The 21,656-nt window shown below is 33.8% G+C and overlaps 1 protein-coding gene across 2 annotated transcripts in view; it reads right to left on the bottom strand.

Moving 5' to 3' along the window:
- Positions 1-4,398: 4,398 nt before the first annotated feature.
- LOC106052696 (prestin-like) overlaps positions 4,399-21,656 on the bottom strand; it is a 38,978-nt gene continuing 21,720 nt past the window's right edge. For both annotated transcript variants that reach the window (XM_056027695.1, XM_056027696.1), the window contains exons 9-19: positions 17,952-18,099; positions 16,082-16,195; positions 15,877-15,954; positions 14,004-14,099; positions 13,751-13,857; positions 11,937-12,006; positions 11,014-11,184; positions 10,669-10,827; positions 10,189-10,243; positions 7,069-7,190; positions 4,399-5,906 (exon numbers count right to left, since the gene is read on the bottom strand). In XM_056027695.1, the coding sequence (XP_055883670.1) occupies positions 5,784-5,906; positions 7,069-7,190; positions 10,189-10,243; positions 10,669-10,827; positions 11,014-11,184; positions 11,937-12,006; positions 13,751-13,857; positions 14,004-14,099; positions 15,877-15,954; positions 16,082-16,195; positions 17,952-18,099 (1,243 nt within the window). In that variant the 3' untranslated portion in view covers positions 4,399-5,783. The remainder of the gene's footprint in view (positions 5,907-7,068; positions 7,191-10,188; positions 10,244-10,668; positions 10,828-11,013; positions 11,185-11,936; positions 12,007-13,750; positions 13,858-14,003; positions 14,100-15,876; positions 15,955-16,081; positions 16,196-17,951; positions 18,100-21,656) is intronic.

Raw genomic sequence — 21,656 nt, 5'->3', positions numbered from 1 at the left:
AAAAGCCGCTGACGTCAAGCACCACTTGTGTATAAATTTAAAACTTTCAAAGTTTTGAAACAAAACTTTCCAAATTTTACAATAAAGTCAGTGTATTTTATATTATTACATCTCAGAAAACAGATAACGAATGTTGTTTTTCCTGCGAGATTAAATATTTCAAAATAAGTCCTCACTTTTGTGTCATTGAACTGGTGCAAAAATTGTTTGACTAAGATGTTAATGTTTTAAACGTTTTGTTATAAATGAAACATAACTAAGAAAATTCAAATCAAAACTAATAATAGTGGCATCCAATTAAAACTTGTTTAATTTAAAATCTCAACTCTTAGCGTTTCTTTCCACTGAAATCGTTCTTCCATGTTAATTTTGTTTTATAAAAGTTCATACACGTGAACAAGAAGTCAAACATTTTATTATAATTGGAAAAAGAAAATATGGAAATAAGTCAGGCATTGGAAAAGAAATCAATACATTTTGGAAAAGATAAATGGAAGGGGGCGGGATAAGTATATATACATATGGATATAGTGTTCCGCCCATAAAATACGATTGTACTTTTCTATAAGAAAAAAAAAATGATACAAAACTTTTATTCATATCCTTGTTAATATTTTGTTTCTTAAGACTGAAATATATTTTAGACTCCCTAATTAAAATTTTCCACTCACCAATTAGTATTACTGTTTATCTCTCTCTCTCTCTCTCTCTTTATATATATATATATATATATATATATATATATATATGAGAGGAAAGTTACCGCCCTTTGGGTAATGTTTGCAATAAACCTAGGGCAGTTGGTTTTCATTCGTTTTTTGTTTTTTTTAACGGTGTAATTTAACTCAGACATCTATAACCAATAAGGTTTTTCACTTTGTATATAATTCTGCTAAGACTGGGACTTAGCTTAGTAAGGACGACTTTGGAGTGCTTTTTTTTTGTGCAGGATGAGGGTAATCTTTTACCGGCCTCATATAAGGTACCCATAAGATGGATAAGTAAATAGAGCAAAAAAAGGAACCATAACCTCCAGAGGGCTTCCACAGTACCGAGTAAATTGCACGCGGAAAGGATGTGATTAAATGAATAGTTTATGCTGGGCAGATGGGTCGGACCGTCGGTGACGGACCAATGACTTATACCTGGCATCGTTCCACATCCTCATTCCCAAGCTTCAATGGTACTTGGTTCAGCTCGTTTGTTTTTTGGACACTCTGCAAGGTGCATGATAAGCAGAATTAGTTTACTTGCAGGTATCGTCAGGTAAGATTAGGACCGGCTTTTGGATGGTCATAGTGTGTGAAAGAAAAGGGCCTGGAGACTGAAGCAGCCTCGCCATTTCATACACATATTTTATTCAGTGTATAAGTCTGCATGCAGATCAAAATGCAGAAAATCGCATGGCTCTTCAGTCTGTGCTGACAGAAATAAAATTGACCCTCAGCTGCTGTAGTGAGACGTCCATTGCCTATCTTTCTAAGGCCTCAACGGTCAAAAACCCTGCTCCTTCTAAGATGCACTAACTAGATCATGGTTGCCCACTGGTTGGCAACCAACCAGTCTAATATGTTGAGATATTTCCTTAAATTTTTTTAAAAAGTTTTTTCCCGCTTGCTCGTTAAGATGGTTAATTCATGTTTGTAAAATCGAAATTTGATGTGATTCTTTAATTTTTAACATTTTAGCTCATAAAGAGCAATCGGGTACCATTTTGCAAGAAAAAGCTATACTATGCTGTGGCCTGGGCATCTACTATGGTTGGAATGATGTCGCCAACACAGCGGTCCACCCTTCCTGTCCACGTAGCAGATGCACAGCAGTTTTGGATCAGCGGTGTGTTCCTGCCAAGGTCTAACACTGTGCTCTGCAAGCTGCCTAAGTGTAAGAACCTCAGAAAATTTCAGAATTGTTCAGGCGTAATTTCTCTGTTGACTTTACAATTGTTCACGCTTTCGGTTAAATGGAATAGGTTTGTTCAGGGCACAAAGTTAGAATAAACTATAGCTTTCTTAAGACATCCAGAGAGAATTAAAAAGATAAAAACTTATCACGTAAAGAACATGACATAAAACATTTTGCTTTAAGAACAAAACAAAAAAAGACATCACATACCACTTTTAAAACAAGACATTATACATACCACTTCAAGAACAAAGCAGATACAACTTAAAGACTAAAACATACAGCATCCCACTTTAAGAACAAGACATAAAACATACCACTGTAAGAACTAGGGACAACCAAACTAAATAAAAAGCAGTTAATCCTAGAACAAAAAACGTGAAGTATAGATGAAAACAGTATCAATTCCGCATGGTTTTAGTGCACCAATAACTAGAAACAAAACTGATGAAAACCAAAAACAAATTATCAGGATTTTTTAACAATGAAGCTGGTTTCAATAAGAAGCTGCTTCAAAAAAAACAATAATGAAATCAAAGCAATAGCAAGTGCAGATATGCACCATATTTCTTTAAGATCTGAATTGAATCAGTGCCAATCTTCACGTTTTTTTAGTGCTTCATTAGCATTTGTCACACATTTGAGTCCTTAAGAATTTCACTAAAAAAATTTGAGTCTCCAGTGGACATTATTTTATTTTCAAGGAATATTTAGGTATTGAACAAAATTTAAAACTGACATTACATATTTTGCTAAGAATAATGTGCAAAGCTAAACCTTTTATAAAACTAACCATCATGCTCTTAATTTTGTCTCAAAAATTAATAAATGAAAATCGGGGTTAAAGAATAATAAATCTGAAAAAAAATATTGATTTATTAAAAATAAAGATTCATTGCTTTTTAAATATAAATTTTGAAAGATCCTTTGATGTCAGGGACTGATCTCTGTGGAGACTACTTACCACCCTATGTGCTGAACCAAGCCAACCAGTCCTGAAGGATCTAAATCTAATTAAGTCAGGAACTAATAATGTTCCTTCAGATAGAAAGATTATTATGTCTTGCCCCAACCACCTATACCGGTGATGTGCAAACTATGGCCCGCGGCCCAACATGAAAGGTTCAATTCAGCCTGCAACATGTTCTATAAAAATAATTTTAAATAACTTCAGATGGCTTGAAACTTGAACAAGCGCAGTAAACAGTCTCGTTGTTCGTTAATAGTTATTCAGACAAGAGACTGTTAAGTTGATCTTTGTTCTGTTTTTCGCTGTGCTTCTTTGTTAAACATTTCCAATTTAAAATGTGAAATGAAAAACAGAATTGATTCAAAACATGGACTTTTAAAGATGAAGGGACATGGATGTATTATTTCATAAATCTTAAACATTAATTGTGTCTTATTTGCAATGTAACCGAGGACATTTACAAGGGTAAAATTCTTGTCAGTTCTAAACACAGTGACATTCTTTATACACCCATGTTAAAAGAAAGCAAAAAGTGAACTGAAGTGAAGCAGCACCTGCAGCTTAATTTAACTCTGATCTATAATATTTAATATATTGTTCCCTATGGTTGGTAGAGACGGAAGTGGTAATGGATATAAGCACTCCACAACCTATAAAAGGTTTCCATACTCATGAGTCTCAAATAGCCTCTGACAACCAGTCCAACTTCTACCTATCACTAGTTAACTTTGATATCAATAAATGTGATAAACACATTTCCTTTTGTGAGTACATTATGGCCCGCTAAAAATTTTAGGCCTGCTTCTAAAAAAGTTTGCAGAATCACTTATCTAGACTAAAGGAAATGAGAGCAGGCAGGTTTCTAGCTTGGGACCATGATGAGTCTGTAGCACATAACACATGACCAGGGAAGGTAAGCTTATATAAAAAGGTGAATTTACTTACATTTACAAAAAAAACAACTTTTTATATGGACATTCAAATACATCAGAAAACTATAATTACAAAAACAATTCTTTGATTTAACCAAAATAAACATTTTAAATAGCTTAAAAAATTTAAATTACAGTTTGATCCAGTTTTTGTACTTGTGTTGAACTGTGCATGATAAGTTGATAGACCAAAGACATATGTATATTATATCTAGACTGGAAAACGGAAACAAATTCTTATTGGCGATTGATCAACTCACAGAACTACATATATAAATAGATAGTTATGTATTAATCACAGAACTATATATTCATGCAAATTCATGAAATAAAGCCATTTCCTGTTAGTTTCTATTAAGATAATGTTTCGAAAATCCTAGATCGAAATAGTTTACGTCTGTTGATTTTAATCATCTTATGTACATTAAAATAGATTGATTACCTAGATCTTTTTAGATTATGTATCTAAAAATTGAGTGTTCTTTTTTCGATTTTCAATTACTAGATATAGATCTTTATGTTACATAGGTTAGGGTTGAAAAAAACAACTTTACTTCTTATAACTACTTTACAAAACAATGTCTTGTTTAAACTTGTTTTAAAATTTTCAGGGCATTTTTTGTAGTGTTAGAAGATTTCCATGCCCAGTCTAGATATAATATATATAGGTCTGTGTGCTAGACTTACAAGAAGTAAAAGTTAAGGCCACTCTAAATCATAAAGTCTTAACAAATGGTGACATTATTTACATGTGCAATCAACCTTGTTTTACTGGCATCAATTTATACAAACATACAAAATAAATAACAAGTTTGAATTTAAAGGTCTAATTATTTTATCTAAATGTATTTTTTTTAAGTTACAAAACATTAATTTTAAAGCAAAATAGTCTTTCCATCTTTCATAGAAAGCAAAATAATTTTTTTGAAAATCTAAAAATAATCTCAATATTGCATTACTTGTTTTATGAATCTACAATAAAAAAAATATATTATGTATTTTTAAAATTATTTCAATAATTATATTTTCCTATAAAAACAACAATGTAAATAAAAAAATTGTGTGCATTATGAAAGCTTCAAAAAGTGTCAAGTAAAATGTAAAAAATATATAAATCAAAAGTTGAATGTGTACTAAGCCTAAACAAATATATAGTAAAATTAGTTCTCTTTACAATGATATATTCAATGGCTTATATAAACAATCAAACCATTTATTCTGACTTACATAACCTAAACAAATACCATAACAAAAGAGTACTTTAACTTGCTTATTCTAACAAAATTTTGCTGTCAGACCATAAATAAGAAAGAAGTAATCTTTTCTATGTATCTACTGAAACATGGAACTTTAACAGAAAATTATGAAGAATTCTTGTCTACATACAGAACATCTTCAAAGCCATGGTGGAAATGATTAAGATGCTACTATTGTTAATTAAATTGCAGTAAATCACATGACAGCATTGGAAGACATGAAAATGATCCCCTAAATGTATTATAGTAAGTGACAACAAAGGTGGTCAAGAAATAAATTGCGAATCTGCATCAATTTTTAAAAATTCAGGTCGGAAATGAAGGTAGCTGCCGCTAGTGGTAAATTTGTTCAAGTTTAAATCATGCCAAAAAATTTTTAAATGTATTGTTCACTCTAGCTACATTAGTTCTTTATGTCTTCTGTACGTGTGTAAATGACATTTTAGTACTGTTATGTTAGGAACAGGGCATTCTGTCTAGTAAAACAATTTAGTTCATTTTATTGGACCAGTCAATTATTAACAAGAAAAAGTATTCCAATAAACTGAAAAATTCACTATAACTCTGATTCATGTTGTACTGAAGTTAACAACTCACTAATGATGTTCTACAAGTAATTGCTTAATGCAAAACGAAAGCCCAAATAAAGACTCATGGTGTGAACTAATACACAACATTCTTATACAGACTTGTACAAATAAGATTCTAGCTAAGCCTCTGCTATGAACTTCCCTCTGCAGCTATTTTGTCCATAGACTCTACAGAGTTTTCTAAATCAAGTCTTACAAATTCTCCCTCTTGAAGAAAATCTTCTGGTGCCATTGTGAATGTGCTAGCCAGTGTCTGTTGATACAAAGATACAAAATTTTTATCTATGTTCAATAGTGATTTAATTTCTAAAAGAATATGGATCTGGAATTCCTGAGAATCCTCTATCATGGATTGAATTTTTTAAAAGTAAGTATAAAGTATATTGCTTTCGTACTGATTTTTTAAAGTTTTAGTCAGTGTTCTCAAAATGATAGTCTTTAGGGTACTCTCATTTTAATGGAAACACGGTTGTATAAAATGTAAACATTGAAATGAAATTGGTCAATTTTTTAAACACAATTAAATAGTTACTTACTTTTCATACCAATGAGTCACATTTCTCAAATTTCTTCTAAAACATCTCATCTAAATCTAGTTCCTAGTTTCACTATTCAGCATGAATTTAATTATCCTATAAAACAACTTTAATACATTCTCAATTGTCTGCTTGAACGGCTGCCTGGTCATGTGGTATGTGCTTCAGACTGTTCTCACTATAGTCCTGAGTTCAAACTCATCCCACTTCCCTCCCCTGTCATCCTTCAGGCAGTTTGGGCTAATACATAATAATCTTCATTTCTAAACGTACATCCAAAAGTTATAAAACAACAAAAAAAAATATTTTTTTTTTCATACTCCAGAGTTGGAGATAAAGACCATAACTAAAAAACAAATGGAAAGAATCAAAGATAAGCACTATCCTTAATTTTCTAGTCTTCCTTGGCAGGCTGAATCAATTTGATGCCCTTATATCAATGCCAACACTCAATTGTGTTAACTGGCTTGCCTTGGATGTTTTGAGTTCCAAAATTCTGCTTGAGCTCATAGAGACACTTAGAATTTTAAAACTCTGGTGCGAAACCAATTTGCATAAGCTTATAGTTATTTGAGGGTGTGATGACCGAGTGGTTAACCATTTGGCTTCTAAACCTGGGGTCCTGGTTTCAAATGTTAGTAAAGACTGATTTTAAATTTCTGGATTTTTAGGACGCCCCTGAGTCCACCCAACTGTAATGGGTACCTGACTTTAGTTGGGGAAAGTAAAGACATTTGGTCCTTGTGCTGGCCACATGACACACTGTTCATTAACCATTGGCAAAAAAAACCAGATGACCTTAACATCATCTGTCCTACTGATTGCAAGGTCTGAAAGGGGAACTTTTTTAAGTTGTTGAACCTATGATGAATTACTTACCTCTTTTGACATTGCTGCACTCTTCTGTGCCACCTGCACAGCATGATGTATTGTCGCGCAGACATTTCTTCTGTACACATGGTTGTAGAAACCAGATTTCTCAAGCATTATTCTTACTGAAGCTGAACAAACAAACAAAAAAGAAACCACAAAACCATTTCATACATTATTATGAAAATTATCTTAATCTATAACATCAAAAGCTCTGGCTGGCAAATCAGCACTCTTCCAGGGACTATCTCAAGTAGGAGAAAGTAGGAACAATCCTTATGCTGTGCTTACAATAACTTAGCATTGTTCAAGTTTAATGATGACTCCTTAATGATGAGTAATTCTGATTTTTTTCTGCTCAAAATTGGGAAAGGAGTGTCTATTTCACTTGAGGAGGGGATTTAAACATAGAATTACATTGTAATCAGAAAACTTCAATAAGGAACATAGTTAACACATTTGTAAATCCAGTTATAGCACTAATTATCAAATTACAAAAATGTCGTAGAAAACTGGGAAAAATATTCTTCTGTAACAGCAGATGCAGATAGATCAAATTATGTGTCCTAAGAAATATTTATTTTAATTGATCAATTAAGATGACCCTTTGGTATTTATGTCATGTGACAAATGCAAAGAACAGAAATCAGACTTGCATGTGCTTTTGTGATCTCAAAGCTTTTCCTACAGCAAGTCAGTCTAAGACTAAATTTTCTCTGGCAAAGGAGAACACAAAGCAGTTAATGGCTTCTACAAGATAAAGCTGGAACATTGTTAAAAAGACCTTAGCACATTTGAGATTCACAAAAAGAAAAAAAATCATCCACCAAAGGCAGCGGAAACGATAAAAAGAAAAAAAAATTCAATAGCCTGCTTCATCTGCACTGGATGTGACAAATATAAAGATCAGAGATGTTTCTGTAAAGCCAATGAATTATTGCCAATTTACTTTAATCTTCTCTCTCAAAAAGGATGACTGCCTGGTCATGTAGTATGCCCACAGGACTGTTGTTCAGATGAATTGATGGCCTGCTGCCAGCCCCAGTTTGGGCTAGGAAGTAGATTATCTTCAAATATGTAAAACTTTTTACAAACAATGCCTGAAACTAAAATTGAGACTATTTGCAGATGGGCCTCCACAATTAGAAAACACAAACTTAAACTGTATTCAGGTTACAAATACCTTCATGCAGGGAACGGAACTAGATAAAAGAAAAAGAGAGACAGAGAAAGTGTGAGGGTAAGACAACATCAAAGAATGACTGAAACAGAGGGAGACAGAGAAAGTGTAAGGGTAAGACAACATCAAAGAATGATTGAAACAGAGGGAGACAGAAAGTGTGAGGGTAAGACAACATCAAAGAATGACTGAAACAGAGGGAGACAGAAAGTGTGAGGGTAAGACAACATCAAAGAATGACTGAAACAGAGGGATACAGAGAAAGTGTGAGGGTAAGACAACATCAAAGAATGACTGAAACAGAGAGAGACAGAAAAAGTATGAGGGTAAGACAACATCAAAGAATGACTGAAACAGAGGGAGACAGAGAAAGTGTGAGGGTAAGACAACATCAAAGAATGATTGAAACAGAGGGAGACAGAGAAAGTGTGAGGGTAAGACAACATCAAAGAATGATTGAAACAGAGGGAGACAGAGAAAGTGTGAGGGTAAGACAACATCAAAGAATGACTGAAACAGAGAGAGACAGAGAAAGTGTGAGGGTAAGACAACATCAAAGAATGATTGAAACAGAGGGAGACAGAGAAAGTGTGAGGGTAAGACAACATCAAAGAATGACTGTAACAGAGCCTAGTCAAGGTGAAAGACAGAAATGGAGAAAAATGGTCAAAAGATCTTGTTGGTGCCCCAACACTTCAACAGACTTAAGAGATAGGTGAGGTCATGGTTTATTTTTAAAAACGTACTATAATAAAGGTTAAAAATAAATTAGCTAAGTTACAGAAAAGGGGAAGGTAATTGATGCATGTCTTTCCACCCATTAAAATACTAATTATTAAAACTGAACAAAATAAAACTAGAAAATTAGAAAATTTAACTTTTTTTATCTCATTAAGTTAAAAATATAATAATAACGGAAAAGTTTTCCTGAATACCCATATTGATTAATAGTTTAAAAATCTAACTAATTTTGAGAAGCAATTAAAGATATTTGTGCAAATCTAATCAGATAAAAAAAAAAAAACTATTTTAAGCCAAAGACAAAAATGAAAATGTTTGAGAATCTCAAATCTAAAAGACATTCAGTGACTAGAATCCAAAAAAGAGCCCTAAGTTAACAAGACTAACACACCATTGGTAAAAATCATTAAACTAAGTGATACTTGAGGAAAAAAAAACTAAAAAGTAAAGTAGTAATAATACAAGATAAAAGTAAAGTAGTAATAATACAAGATAAAAGTAAAGTAGTAATAATACAAGATACACTGAACCAAAACTTAGGAGTATAAAGACATAAATGTTTGGAAAAACAAGCTTAAAAGCACAATTACAATTGTTTTCTCTATATTAGGATGAATTCATATAAGAACTACTTCTTTTCCATTGTAAAATAGAACTTGAATCAGCCAAGAAAACCAATGACTTAAAACAATTTCAATGACATAGATAAACAGACAAAATCCTGAGTGAATGTCTGTAATTTAAAAGATGAAAACCAAGAGGGAATTGAAAGGAGCATCATTAATGTCACAATAGAGCAGAAAATTAAAGGCCCACAGAAAAGCATCCACCATGGGAAAAGCTGAACTTTTGGAGAAAGCATTTAGATTGGGAAAAATGATGACAAACATATATCAGCTTATAAGCATTAGTCCTATACCTGTAAGGTTCTGAATTTATTTCTCTAAATAAAATAGAATATTTTTTTTAATGAGAAAATTTTGAAATTAACTGTGGCAATGAATAAGGATTGTGTTGTAAACAGAAAGTTTTTACTTGCTACTAATTAGTGTTTGAACTGAAAGAGTTACAAATATATTCAGAGTGCAAGATAAAATTGTAGTTTGACTCCATGATTGGCAACATAGACTAAAGAGTTAGTTTTTGGCTATTTCCATTTATTCTAAGTCTTAACAGCAGGAATTAATCTACAGCAAGAAAAGTCTTACCTTTACAATCTCCCAAATACACATCAATATCTACATCACGATAATCCAACACAATCTAAAGAAAACAAAATATAATTGTAATCAATTAATTTGTGAGTTATTGTGAAATTATGTTCTAATAATAACACAAAGAGAACAAGACTACAGAAAACATGGATGTGCCTGATGAAGTAATTAGAAGCAATATTTAGCACCTCTTGTTACTTATTGTTAATCCTGCTCTCTTCTTACTTTAATGCATACCAACCAATCACTGTTTCCCATCAATTTGAGCTTGATAATTAATTTCATTTGTTAAATATACTTTTTCACATTAATGACTTTTAAATGTTTATTTGCAATTTAGAAACTGCAAGGCTACAATTATAAAATACATTTCCACTAAAATAATATAAAATTTTTGAATCATAATGTCCTAAAGAATTGCTAAATGGTCTAGTTTGAAGAACTAGGACTTTCAAACAAAAATGTTGCACTCACATCTTTCAGAACCCTGACTGTTACACTGTCTACATACTGAATAGCAGAGCCATCGATGATGATTGCAAAAGTTCCACAATTGGATGGAACAGATCGTCCACTCAAAGGATGCAGATGGTCATGGCTCTCACAGGGCTCTTCAGATGTTGCTAGACACACCTGGTTCAAAGAACACACACAATTTGAAATACTTTGGTAAGGTTCAGATTGAAAAACTAAAATAACAAGAAGAAACATTTCTGAGAAAAAAAAAAAAGAAAATGAAAAATCTTAATATTTTTTTTTTTTACCATTTTGAGATACATTAAAAAGTTATTTTGATAAATTACTTTATTAAATGTTTACCTCTCGATGTCTCAGTGTCATGTCTGTATCTTTCATCTCATTCTTCAGCAGTTTGAGATAGTGGGGATCAACATTTGTTGCTTTGACCAAGGCTGACTTGAAGTTGTCCATGTTGGCAAAGTAAAGTGGCGACTCGAACTTGAAAATTTTGATGCCAGGCAATTGTACAGTCTACAAAGTCCATGATAACAAAATAGTCTGAGTGGTGATAAAATGTCAACTCCAATTTAATTGAACTTACAAGTCTGTATAATAATAGAAGATCTTAATGAAGAAGTTGAGGTGAAATCCATCTTGTTTAAATGTGGCTGATAATTTAGAGATGTGATATGACCACCACAATCATTAGCCTTGTTGTTCAGGTGCCAGGTAGTACAAGAAGTGATGGTTTCAGACCCCTGCAGACTTCTGAACTAAAAAATCCTAGACTGGGAATGACTAATATGTCTGGACTACCACACTCTATGTAGTAAGCCCTAACAGTTAATAGCACATTTTAAAAAATTGTTGGAAAGAGCTTTACCAGGATCAAAAAGACTGTACAAGCTAATAACAAAAAATAGATGTAATGTCTCAACATTTTCTTTTATTTAATTCAGACTTTGGGAGTAAACCCTAACAGAAAATCCTGACATGAAAAATTCTAAGGTGGCTTCTGAATTTCTGTGACATCACAAGTGCTAAGTAGTAAATGCACAAACTGTCTGATTAATTAGTGCCCTGAGGTGGAGGAATCTGCTCTTTGAGAAGCACTGCCAAGTCAGTCATGAGTGAAAGTGCATAATAAATGTATATAATGTAATTTTGGAGATGAACCACTGACATTAGCGATCCGAAGGATGCCAACAAAAAGTTTTATAACTATTATGGATTAATTTAAGAACTACTTTCTAAACTATGTCAAAATATAATGCATGACTGACCTCTTTGTAGATATTGCAGTCCACATATATATCAGTGTTTGGCACCCTGCCTAGGAGACAGCTATATGGTCTGAAATAAAACAAAAACACAAAACAAGATTTTAATTATTACTTTACAGTAAAATCAGGTTTTTATCACTTGGATGAGTTCTATGTAATTTAATAAGATCTATGCTTCATAATTTGAGGCATCTGAAAACAATACTATTGATATTGATGAAGTTTATCTTATGAGTTATATATTTGAAAAGAAATATGCAATTATTTAAATAAGATTTTTTTTAGTAAAATTTTTTCAATAAAAAGTGAATATTAATTTGATACTATACACTACAATGTATAAGAAGATACACTTTGTTTTTTAGATTTAATATCATTTCATTGAAAAATCTTCACTTACATTGCTAAGTAGTCATGTAGAATGTGTTTTTTAATTTGCTTGCCTTCTTAATGACACTGATTTAAAGTATTTCACAGTTACTAACAACTATTTCTATATACAAGATTAAGGTAGCTGTGATAATCAGATTTTGACATAAATATTATTCTTACTCAGCTTTCTATATCAATGTTCATTTTGAGACTTAGCCATTATGGATTAGATGATGTTATGTTTATTAAGTTTCTGTAAGCTATGATTACCATAAATAAAGACAATGAAAAGCCATGTTTAGTTTCCTTATCAAGTAATTATGGTAGCAATCAGAGCTGGCTGGACTTGTCAAAGAGGCAGACAGAGAAAGCAATGGGAAGATAACATCAAAGAAGGGACAGGCCTGTCAGTGAATGAAATTCTATCCAAGACAAAAGACAGAGAGGAATGAAGAAAGACGGTCAACAGATCTTGTTTGGTGCCCCAATGGTTCAGGTGAAGGTAAGGAACTTAAGAATGCCTTAAATGTTTGCATTTAAAATATCTTTCATTAGGCTCTGATTTTTTGGTTGGAAAACCAAGATCTTAATAACTCATCACAATACCCAGAGAAAATTAAGAACTTCCGTGGTAATATATCCCCTGTTTTTATGGCCAACAGTAAACCTAAGTGCCATGTGATTAGGAGACTAATTTTCTCAAAAATTATGCAACAAATTTCAAACAGCCTTTTGCAAAAAAATGTACAAGATCTTGGCAACACTATTCACTCATCATTCCTTACTCATTAAATATGTTATAATTTTGTTAGTTTTTTTAAAAGAATAATATAAAGATTAATAAATTCATTCCACTTGTGGTGCCTCTGAAAAATCTTGAAAACCACATGGCATTACTGAGATTCTTGCTCTTCCCAGCATCTTTACAGTCCTCAGACAATGCCGCCTACGCTGGCTCGGACATGTTTGCCAGATGAAGGACAATCGCATTCAAAAAGTCATTCTCTATGGGAAACTTGCATCTGGCTCAAGAAAAACTGGTCGCCCCCACCTCCGTTACGTGGATATAATAATACAGGACCTCAAAACAGTGAATATTGATACTGACCATTGGGAAAACATAGCCCTAGATCGCACTAGCTGGAGAGAGACAGTGACCAAGAAAGCTATGGGCAGTGAAAAAACATGGGCCTCAGTTCTGGAAGAAAAGCATGCCATAGGAAAAATGGCCAGCTCCCCTACCACCAAAGAGAAAGCCACATAAACCTGCGATTAATGTGGATGGGAATGTCTCTCCAAACTAGGACTCAACAGTAACATGAAAAAATATTCAAGATGAACTATAGTCGTTGTACAACTGAAAGAGGCCTAAATATCAAGAAATTTTAAAATATATTTTTATCACATAAAAAGCAAAAATGTTTAAAAATAATCCTACTTACTCCTGTGTTCTTAACAAAATAGGCACAAGGTTATATATTAAACCTATTAGAAGCCCCAGATCAACATCCAATAGAACTGTTGCGAAAAAAGTCACAAGCCACACAGTCTGTAATTAATTAACCATGTTTTACACTTGTAACGAAGAAATGAAGAAAGGCTTGTTTATCAAATTAGATCAATATAGCATACTTTGTAAAAAAAAAAAAAATTAAATTTAAGAGGCCTTTATTAAAATAATTATGAGATACTTACATAATCCACTTTAGAGACTTTCCATAAACGCTTCAACTCAGCAAATTGAAAGAAGAGACCTTTCAATGAAACAATAATGATAGCTGCCAAGATACTCTGTATTTGGGTATAAGAAATAGATAATAAATAGATTGGACCCCCATGATGACCTGCTAATTATCGTAAAAAAACGCAAGATAAACAACTATAGCCCTATTACACGATCTTCGGGGCTCGCAAAGACCTTCAGGGAACAGTACCAGGAAAAAGAAGAAGAAAAGGACAGAGAAAGCGATGGGAGGACAACATAAAAGATTGGACAGGCCTGCCATTGAAAGGTGTTCTAACTAAGGCAAAAGACAGAGAGGAATGGTGAACTGAGAAAGACGGTCAACGAATCTTGCATGGTGCCCCAACGGTCCAAAAGACTAAGGGATAGGTAGAGGAAAAAAAAATAAAAAATAGATATGCCTATAGTGTATATAGTGTATAGTGTACTATTTTCTAGAATTTTACATTTTAAAAAATGGCTAAAAAAAACAGTAAATGACTAGACCTACTAATAAATACAATTTTAGTTTTTTAAAAAAAATACAAAAGATTTCACATTAGTGTCACTATAAATCATGATTAGTACATTCTAGGTAAACATAATTTTTCTACATGTCTTTCATATTATTATAAATCTAAAAATATTTACAACTAGACTTGTATATAATACACTTATTCTATATTTCTTATTCCAATTGCTAGTACAAATTTATACAAGTGCTCCTTCTCAGGTGTTGTTAAAGCATGGAATAGGTTGCCTGAATCAGCCAGGAAAATCAATGCCTTAGAGTGTTTAAGTCTCTAATTAACATGCATGACTAAATTAACAAATGAATACACTTAGGACATAATTATCTTCTTTTGAAGGAATTACTGTAATTTAAAAGATAAGATATAGACCAGTAGTCAGTAGATATCTAGACTAGATCTAAATCTAACCCTAACGCTAAAAGTAACTAGTGATAGATCTATTATCTAGATCAGTGTTTCCCAAACTTTTGACCTCTGTGTTCTCCTTTTATAATTTTTTTAATGCTAAGTACCCCTCTCCCCCCTCCCAACCACACTTTCATTTACCCGGTACTAATTATTAATTTATTAACAGAAGAAAAACGCCAGAGAAGAAAAGCAAGGCCAATGACACTAGCTCCAGCTGGAATAACCTACCCAGTGTGCAGCCGAACATTCTGGGCTCACATAGGTCTCACCAGCCACTTTGGGAAACACTGATCTAGATCTAGATCTAAAATCAATTATTTCATGAAACATTTATAAAATGTTTTAGATCTACATGTTTCGAATGTTCCTTCAGAACTTAAGATTATTTACTTCATAATCACAGTCCAAACCTCCTGCAGAACGACAGAGGATGTGAGCGGGCAGGGTTTGAATTCGGGACCATCGACAAGTCTGATTGACAGTCCAGCAGTCAAACCACACGACAAGGCAGCCATCACATTTTGATCTAGACTCTAGATCTAGAAAATGGTCACTAATCTAGATATAAACTTATTAAGTTATAGATCTAGGAAATGATTCTAATGTCATTGAAATTATGTCGTACTCATCATCATCAGTCACTTCACTATCTCATAGACTCATAACTCATAGTCATACTCTTGATTTACTCATAGTCATATCTGACTATGCCGACTATCACTATGTCATATGTCATGGCAACTCATGGTCACTATCTTCACTGTTTTCAGTTTAAAAAGTTTAATGATAAATCATAATCATAATGAATGATAATGTTTTATTCACTAGTAATAGTAATAGGCCTACTTCTAGATTAAATCTAGATTCTATTTGCAATTTTTAAAAATTTCAAATGATTTCTTACATTTGGTACATCTTCAAACATTGGTCCCAATGCTAGCAACACAATAACCACCAATACACTGGAAATCAAACTCACAATCTGATCAAAAATGAAAACCATTAGTTACTCTCTTGAAAAAAAAAGTAAAGAAATAGTCTAAAATTGTGGATCTCTTTTGTTTTTCAAATTCTGAAAAACTTTTAAGGGAAGTAAGCTAAAAGCTAACCTGAGTTTTCCCACCGACACCTTCTTGAACCATACTACGTGACAGAGAAGCAGCACTGCAGAAAGATGAGCACATGGAACCTAAAAAGTTGCTCATACCATGTGCTATCAGCTCCTGTGAACATGTATTGATAGTTTCTTATTTCTTTGAAAAAAAAAACGAAAGGAAAACAATCAACACAATATAAGCTATAACAAAAACAAACAATAAACTACAAAAAAAAATAATAAAAAAATGGAATGTTACATTTATGTTTGTGAGCAGTGCTGGATTTACTTATAGGCAACATAAGCTATAGAAGAAATGGTTACGGAGAAATTGTCAATCATTGTGAAGAAAAAGAAAAGGAAAACTCGCTTCGTATCTCCAATAGCTTAGCGTGCCTTATCAAGTCTAAATTCAGCACTGTTTAAGATAATGAATAGCATTTAAATTAAATAAGTTGTAACCAGTCTTCCCATCTGTCTCTCATCTCTTCCTAACTAACACAAATCTCTCTCTCTCTCTCTCTTTTCTCTCAATTTTAAGAAACATTTACACGTTATTCGCAAAGTCGCTTAATTTTCCTTATGCGATCATTCATACCTCAAGTATGCTACAGTGCTACACCCCAGCAATCCTATTATCAAATGACAGTCACAACAGCTATCTCAATGAAAAACATTGGCAGATTCCTTTGGTCTGCACATCCATGGCACTAGGCATGTCCTAACCTTCGCTTACACCAAGTTTCAATGGAGATAAAAATGTAAAGAAACAGTGTCGGTTCTTAGTCATGTGCTGATTTTGCACAAAAATATTATAAGATGAAGTTATCGCCAAGGTATGTACTGAAAATTTAAAAAAAAGTGTAGGCCTATCTTAAGCTTGAAGCGCTGAGAAAGTTCAACAATATGTCCGTAGTCCGCAATGGATAAACGGTCTTTCGTGGAAACATAGGCATGAAATTGCAAACCATGAGTTTATTGCTCCGCCTGAAGCATGATTAGAGTAGGCCTATTTGTTTCTGTTAGCCGTCATTGTTTTGGACACTGTTTTCATTACAACCCAAAAGTAAATCTCAAACCGAAATATATACTACACACATACATATTTTTAGCTAATGCACACTATTAACAACTGGAATATCATGGTCTAAGTTTTCAAACTCGCAACGTGTCAGAAATTAATTCGCAATGCACCAGAAACTAATTCAACAATGTGGGCTTATAAACTGAAAATAATGTAGAAAAAAACAATATGGAAAAAGAGTAGTTTTATTTTAAATTCACTCCTACATCATGAAGCTGATGGTGGTATATCATTTATTATTTTATTTATTTCTTGTAATGCTTCTTGTAAGCAGTCTTTCTAGTGAGCACAATAAAGTTCTTTAATCAGTCTAGTTAATGATTTTACAAGGCCACAAAGAACGGGGTAAGCCAAATGCTCATGTGTGACCATTTATTCAAAGAAACAGTTTGAGTACCGCTGAAATCCGTGTTTAAAAAAAAAACGAAAGCCAAATATAATTTTAAGCTGATTATAATTTTGAAAACTATCGATCAAAGTTTTCATCGTGTGACCAATTAGGCATTTTCTTCTCAAAGATATCCATAAACTGTGAAATTAGGCTACTTGGAAAATCAATAGAGCTGTCTTCGAACTACCAATATAACATTCTCTATCTTCTACCCATGCACCTTAATAATAGGACTTGTAATCAAAACAAACGTAGGCTTATAATAAGATGTATAATAGTAAACTAAATCAGGGCCTTCGTTTGTAAAGGTTATAAGGCATGTAGCTAAAAGATAGGCCTACATGATGCTAAGATTTATTCTAAAGAAATCTTTAACATTTTATCGTTGAAAAAAAATGAATCTCAAACCTGATTGGGATCCACGATGTAGTTGTGTTTATCTGCAAGTATTTTGGAAATGGCAAACGATGTGGCAAATGCTGTGAAACAAATCGCGAAAGACTCGCCTATGACATCTGGTAAGTATTTGACAAACGCCAGACTAGCGGTAGGGAATCTGTAACGAGAAACATGATCGTCGATAATTAGCCTATAATCATTGAAAACATTATTAAAGCAAACTGCATTTTAGCTCAAGAATGAAAACACCTAATAGATGGGCAGGGACGTAATCAACGCTAGATATGACTCGCGCTTACTGGGAATTCCTCGTTCATCGGGAACAGTTACAAGCCCCAATCTCTAGCACGAAGGAGATTCAACAGGTTTCCCAACCCTTTCACAAGTCACTTAGGTATATTACAGCGTTAACACTAACTAGAAAAACCTAGTTGATGAGTTCAAAATAATTGTACCCTCCATCTATTAATAGCCATTGGGACAGTTATTACAGGACAGCACTCTTTGCTATCATCAAGAGACATCGTTCTTAAATTCCGAATGTAATGTTTCAATTCATTAATTTGTTACCTACATTTTTAATGCTTCTCGGGTAAGTCAACTACAAATAACCATTGTTTGGTGGTTGTATTGAAATAGAAAATGAATATGGTTGGGGTCCCGGTGTACGCGGCCGAAGTGACCGTGTCACTGGAAGTGAATGTCAAAATAAACAAGAGTTTAACCCGGAGTCTGACACTAAATTATTAAAAGACATCTGAAGTTGAAAGCGCTCATGTATATCCAGGAATTAGAGTGTTTAAGTCTGCATCTTTGTGGATAGGAGTTAGTGTTTCTACGTCGTCTATAGGGACAGGAGGAAATGAAGTTGTGAATGTTCTTTCGTGATAGTTATCATGAGATTCAGCAACGTTCCTGAATGAATTGTTTGTGCCAAACTGAAGAAGAAATCAATAATTTGACTGCATCTCTTGGCAGAGGATTTCAGTTGTTTTTTTTTTTTTTATCACTCAATTTTTTCTACACCTTTTCCTTTCGATTTACATTTGGTTACATGTTTAACTGTTTAAACAATAATTGTGGTTTGTCAGTGACTTTGTAGCTGACAAATCCCAACATCTTGCGACGAATCGACCAATCCAATTATATAATGCACAAAGGACAATCCATTACTGAGTCAATTTTAACAGTGGGTCTAAAGACTGCTGTAAACATTACATCATAGCATAAGGGAATATTTCCAACTTTTTAGTTTAGGGTCCCGTTTTAGATTCACACGAGTATGTTTATACTAGTTCGACTTCTATAGCTCATATGTTGTTTGTTAACATCTTAGTGTGTGTAAAGTGTGTAAAGAGGTTTATTGCAGAAGCACAGTAAACTGCTGTAAGCCAATCCATTATATCGGATTATGTGGCTTTAATACACAGTTAAGTATGTAAATTTCTTTATGATAGGTAAGGTGAAACCAATCAAGTTTGCGGGACTTCCTGACATTTAATGTGGCCCATTCGGCGGCCCCAGCTGCCCATTTAGGCATCGGCCCACAGGGCATTTTTCCAGTTGCCCATAAAGTCAGTCCGCCCCTGCACTTAGCTCAACTTGTCGTTCAGTGTAACAAGTATCAAAGTATCCCGGGTAACGCTTCTCAGCCTCGACGTGGCGGCCGGGTAGAAACGGTCGTTTGAAGAAACGATTAGGCCAATAGGGAAGCAAAATAGAACCCCCGTTGGGGTGCCTTAGGAGTGAGTTTATAGCATTGGAGGGGATGCTCTCCCCCCCCCCTCCAAAAAAAAAAACTATCCACAAACCGTTTCTCAAGGCAGTGATGTCACTGGGGTCGGTGTCACCAAGTGCGGTAAAATCGGGGCGTCACGCCCCCCACCTCCAAGGAAAAAAATAATCTCCCGCTTAAAAAGTAGACAACTTTTGTAAATGCTATTCCATTACGTTGAGCAATAAAACTGTAATTTAATTAATTGATGGTGACACACGAAAATGGTTTTTGATTATATTTTAAAATGTTGTTTTTGACATTTTATTAAAAGTTATTACCTAAATTAAAAATGTACAATTATTGAATTGAGAAACATTGAGTTGAACATATTTTTATTAGAGATTTTGTAAGAGCTCCTTAAGGTTATTATTCTAGTGTTTCTCAGCTGCTTCCGAAAAGGCAAATCAAGCACTGAACAGGTTTACGTCCCGTGAAACATTGCCGAGTAACGCCTAGAATACTGCAAAGGATGTTGCTCAGTTTTTTAGATTTAAAAAAAGTTTGATAGCGTCCATCGGAATCACTCGGGAAAATATCTTATCTTATATAATACAGACGTTACTTCAAAAAAGAAGATAATTACGTCCTAAGCGTCATGCATTTAGTCACGCATATTAACCAATGACCTAAATTCTGCCAAGTCACTGGTTTTCCTGGCTTGCTCAGGCAACTCATTCCATGCTCTAATAGCACTAGGGAAGAAGGGGCATTAGTACAAATTTGTCCTAGCATATGGAACGAGCACTGTGTGTCTTTCTGAGTATTTTATTAAATTTTGTTTTTGTATTTGAAGATTATGGTTCAGTGTTTTATGTATAATTACTACTTTACTTTTAAGTCTTTTAAATAGAAAGAGAATAAAGCATCTCGCAACAATTTGTCCAGATTCAGCGACATCTCTAAAGCCAATCAAGCTGCTGTCACAACAGAAGGTAAAACTCTTCAACATCGAGACGGGTGTGAGATAATAGTGTATCTTATCCCCATTTCTTTTTCTTGTAGCCATCGACGATGTCATAAAAATACATTAAACAGGCTGCTTTCAGGTTCCAATGGCGTAACCGTAAACCAAACAGAGTTGGATTTAACAGAAAGATAGCATTACTTTGAAATCAATGTCTTCACCAGATAACGTACAAAGAGGCACTCAAAGTGATGCATATTGTGTACACGTTACCAAGTACCACCCATCAACATTGATCATACAGATCTTGAACAAATTGAAAAGTTAACCTATTTGGAGGTGTTATTTCAAGCAATAGAGATGCATATCATGGTGTTGCATGTCGGATTGGAAAGACTAAGACTAATACTAAGACTGCTTTATTGATCCTTACGGAAATTTGTTGTGATTAATAGGACTCTTTTTCTCAAAGCAAGAGCCCTTTTTCATAAAGTACGGCCTATCTGAACAAACAAATCAATTAGCCTGGAGATGAAAATCCACCTACTCAATACAATCATTGTCCCAACGGCCACCTCCGCTTCGAGACGTGAAAGGTTGAAAAAAAGACTGAGCAGGGAGGGCTGAGAAGGATCATTCAAATAACATACCGAGATAATGTTACCAATACTTGCCAATAGAGAAATCTTTTACCGCACAGGGTTTCGATTGACATTTGTGAGACATATCATTAGACAGCACGAAACACGTTTACCAAAGTCAGCCTTAACCAGAAAGCCGAAAAGAGGAATGCAAAAACATGGCCGTACACGTTTTACATGGCGTCACACCTTTTTTAGAAGTTCTGAATTTCATGGGCACCAGCTGGGAAGTGGCTGTGAAAGTCACATTAGACTGATATCTGTGGAGAAAGATGGCAGCCCTCTGCGTTGAATGGCAAGCAAGGGGCTACGTCTATGTGTTTCTCAACATTTTACAATTTAAAAAATGTTACGTTCGCCAGTCAACTGGTCAGATAAAATGTTTGTGTGAA

The sequence above is a fragment of the Biomphalaria glabrata genome, chromosome 4 (genome assembly GCF_947242115.1).
Source record: "Biomphalaria glabrata chromosome 4, xgBioGlab47.1, whole genome shotgun sequence".
Taxonomy (NCBI): Eukaryota; Metazoa; Mollusca; class Gastropoda; family Planorbidae; genus Biomphalaria; species Biomphalaria glabrata.
The sequence above is the reverse complement of the archived record's forward strand: the minus strand, read 5'-3'. Positions and strand labels throughout refer to the sequence as shown.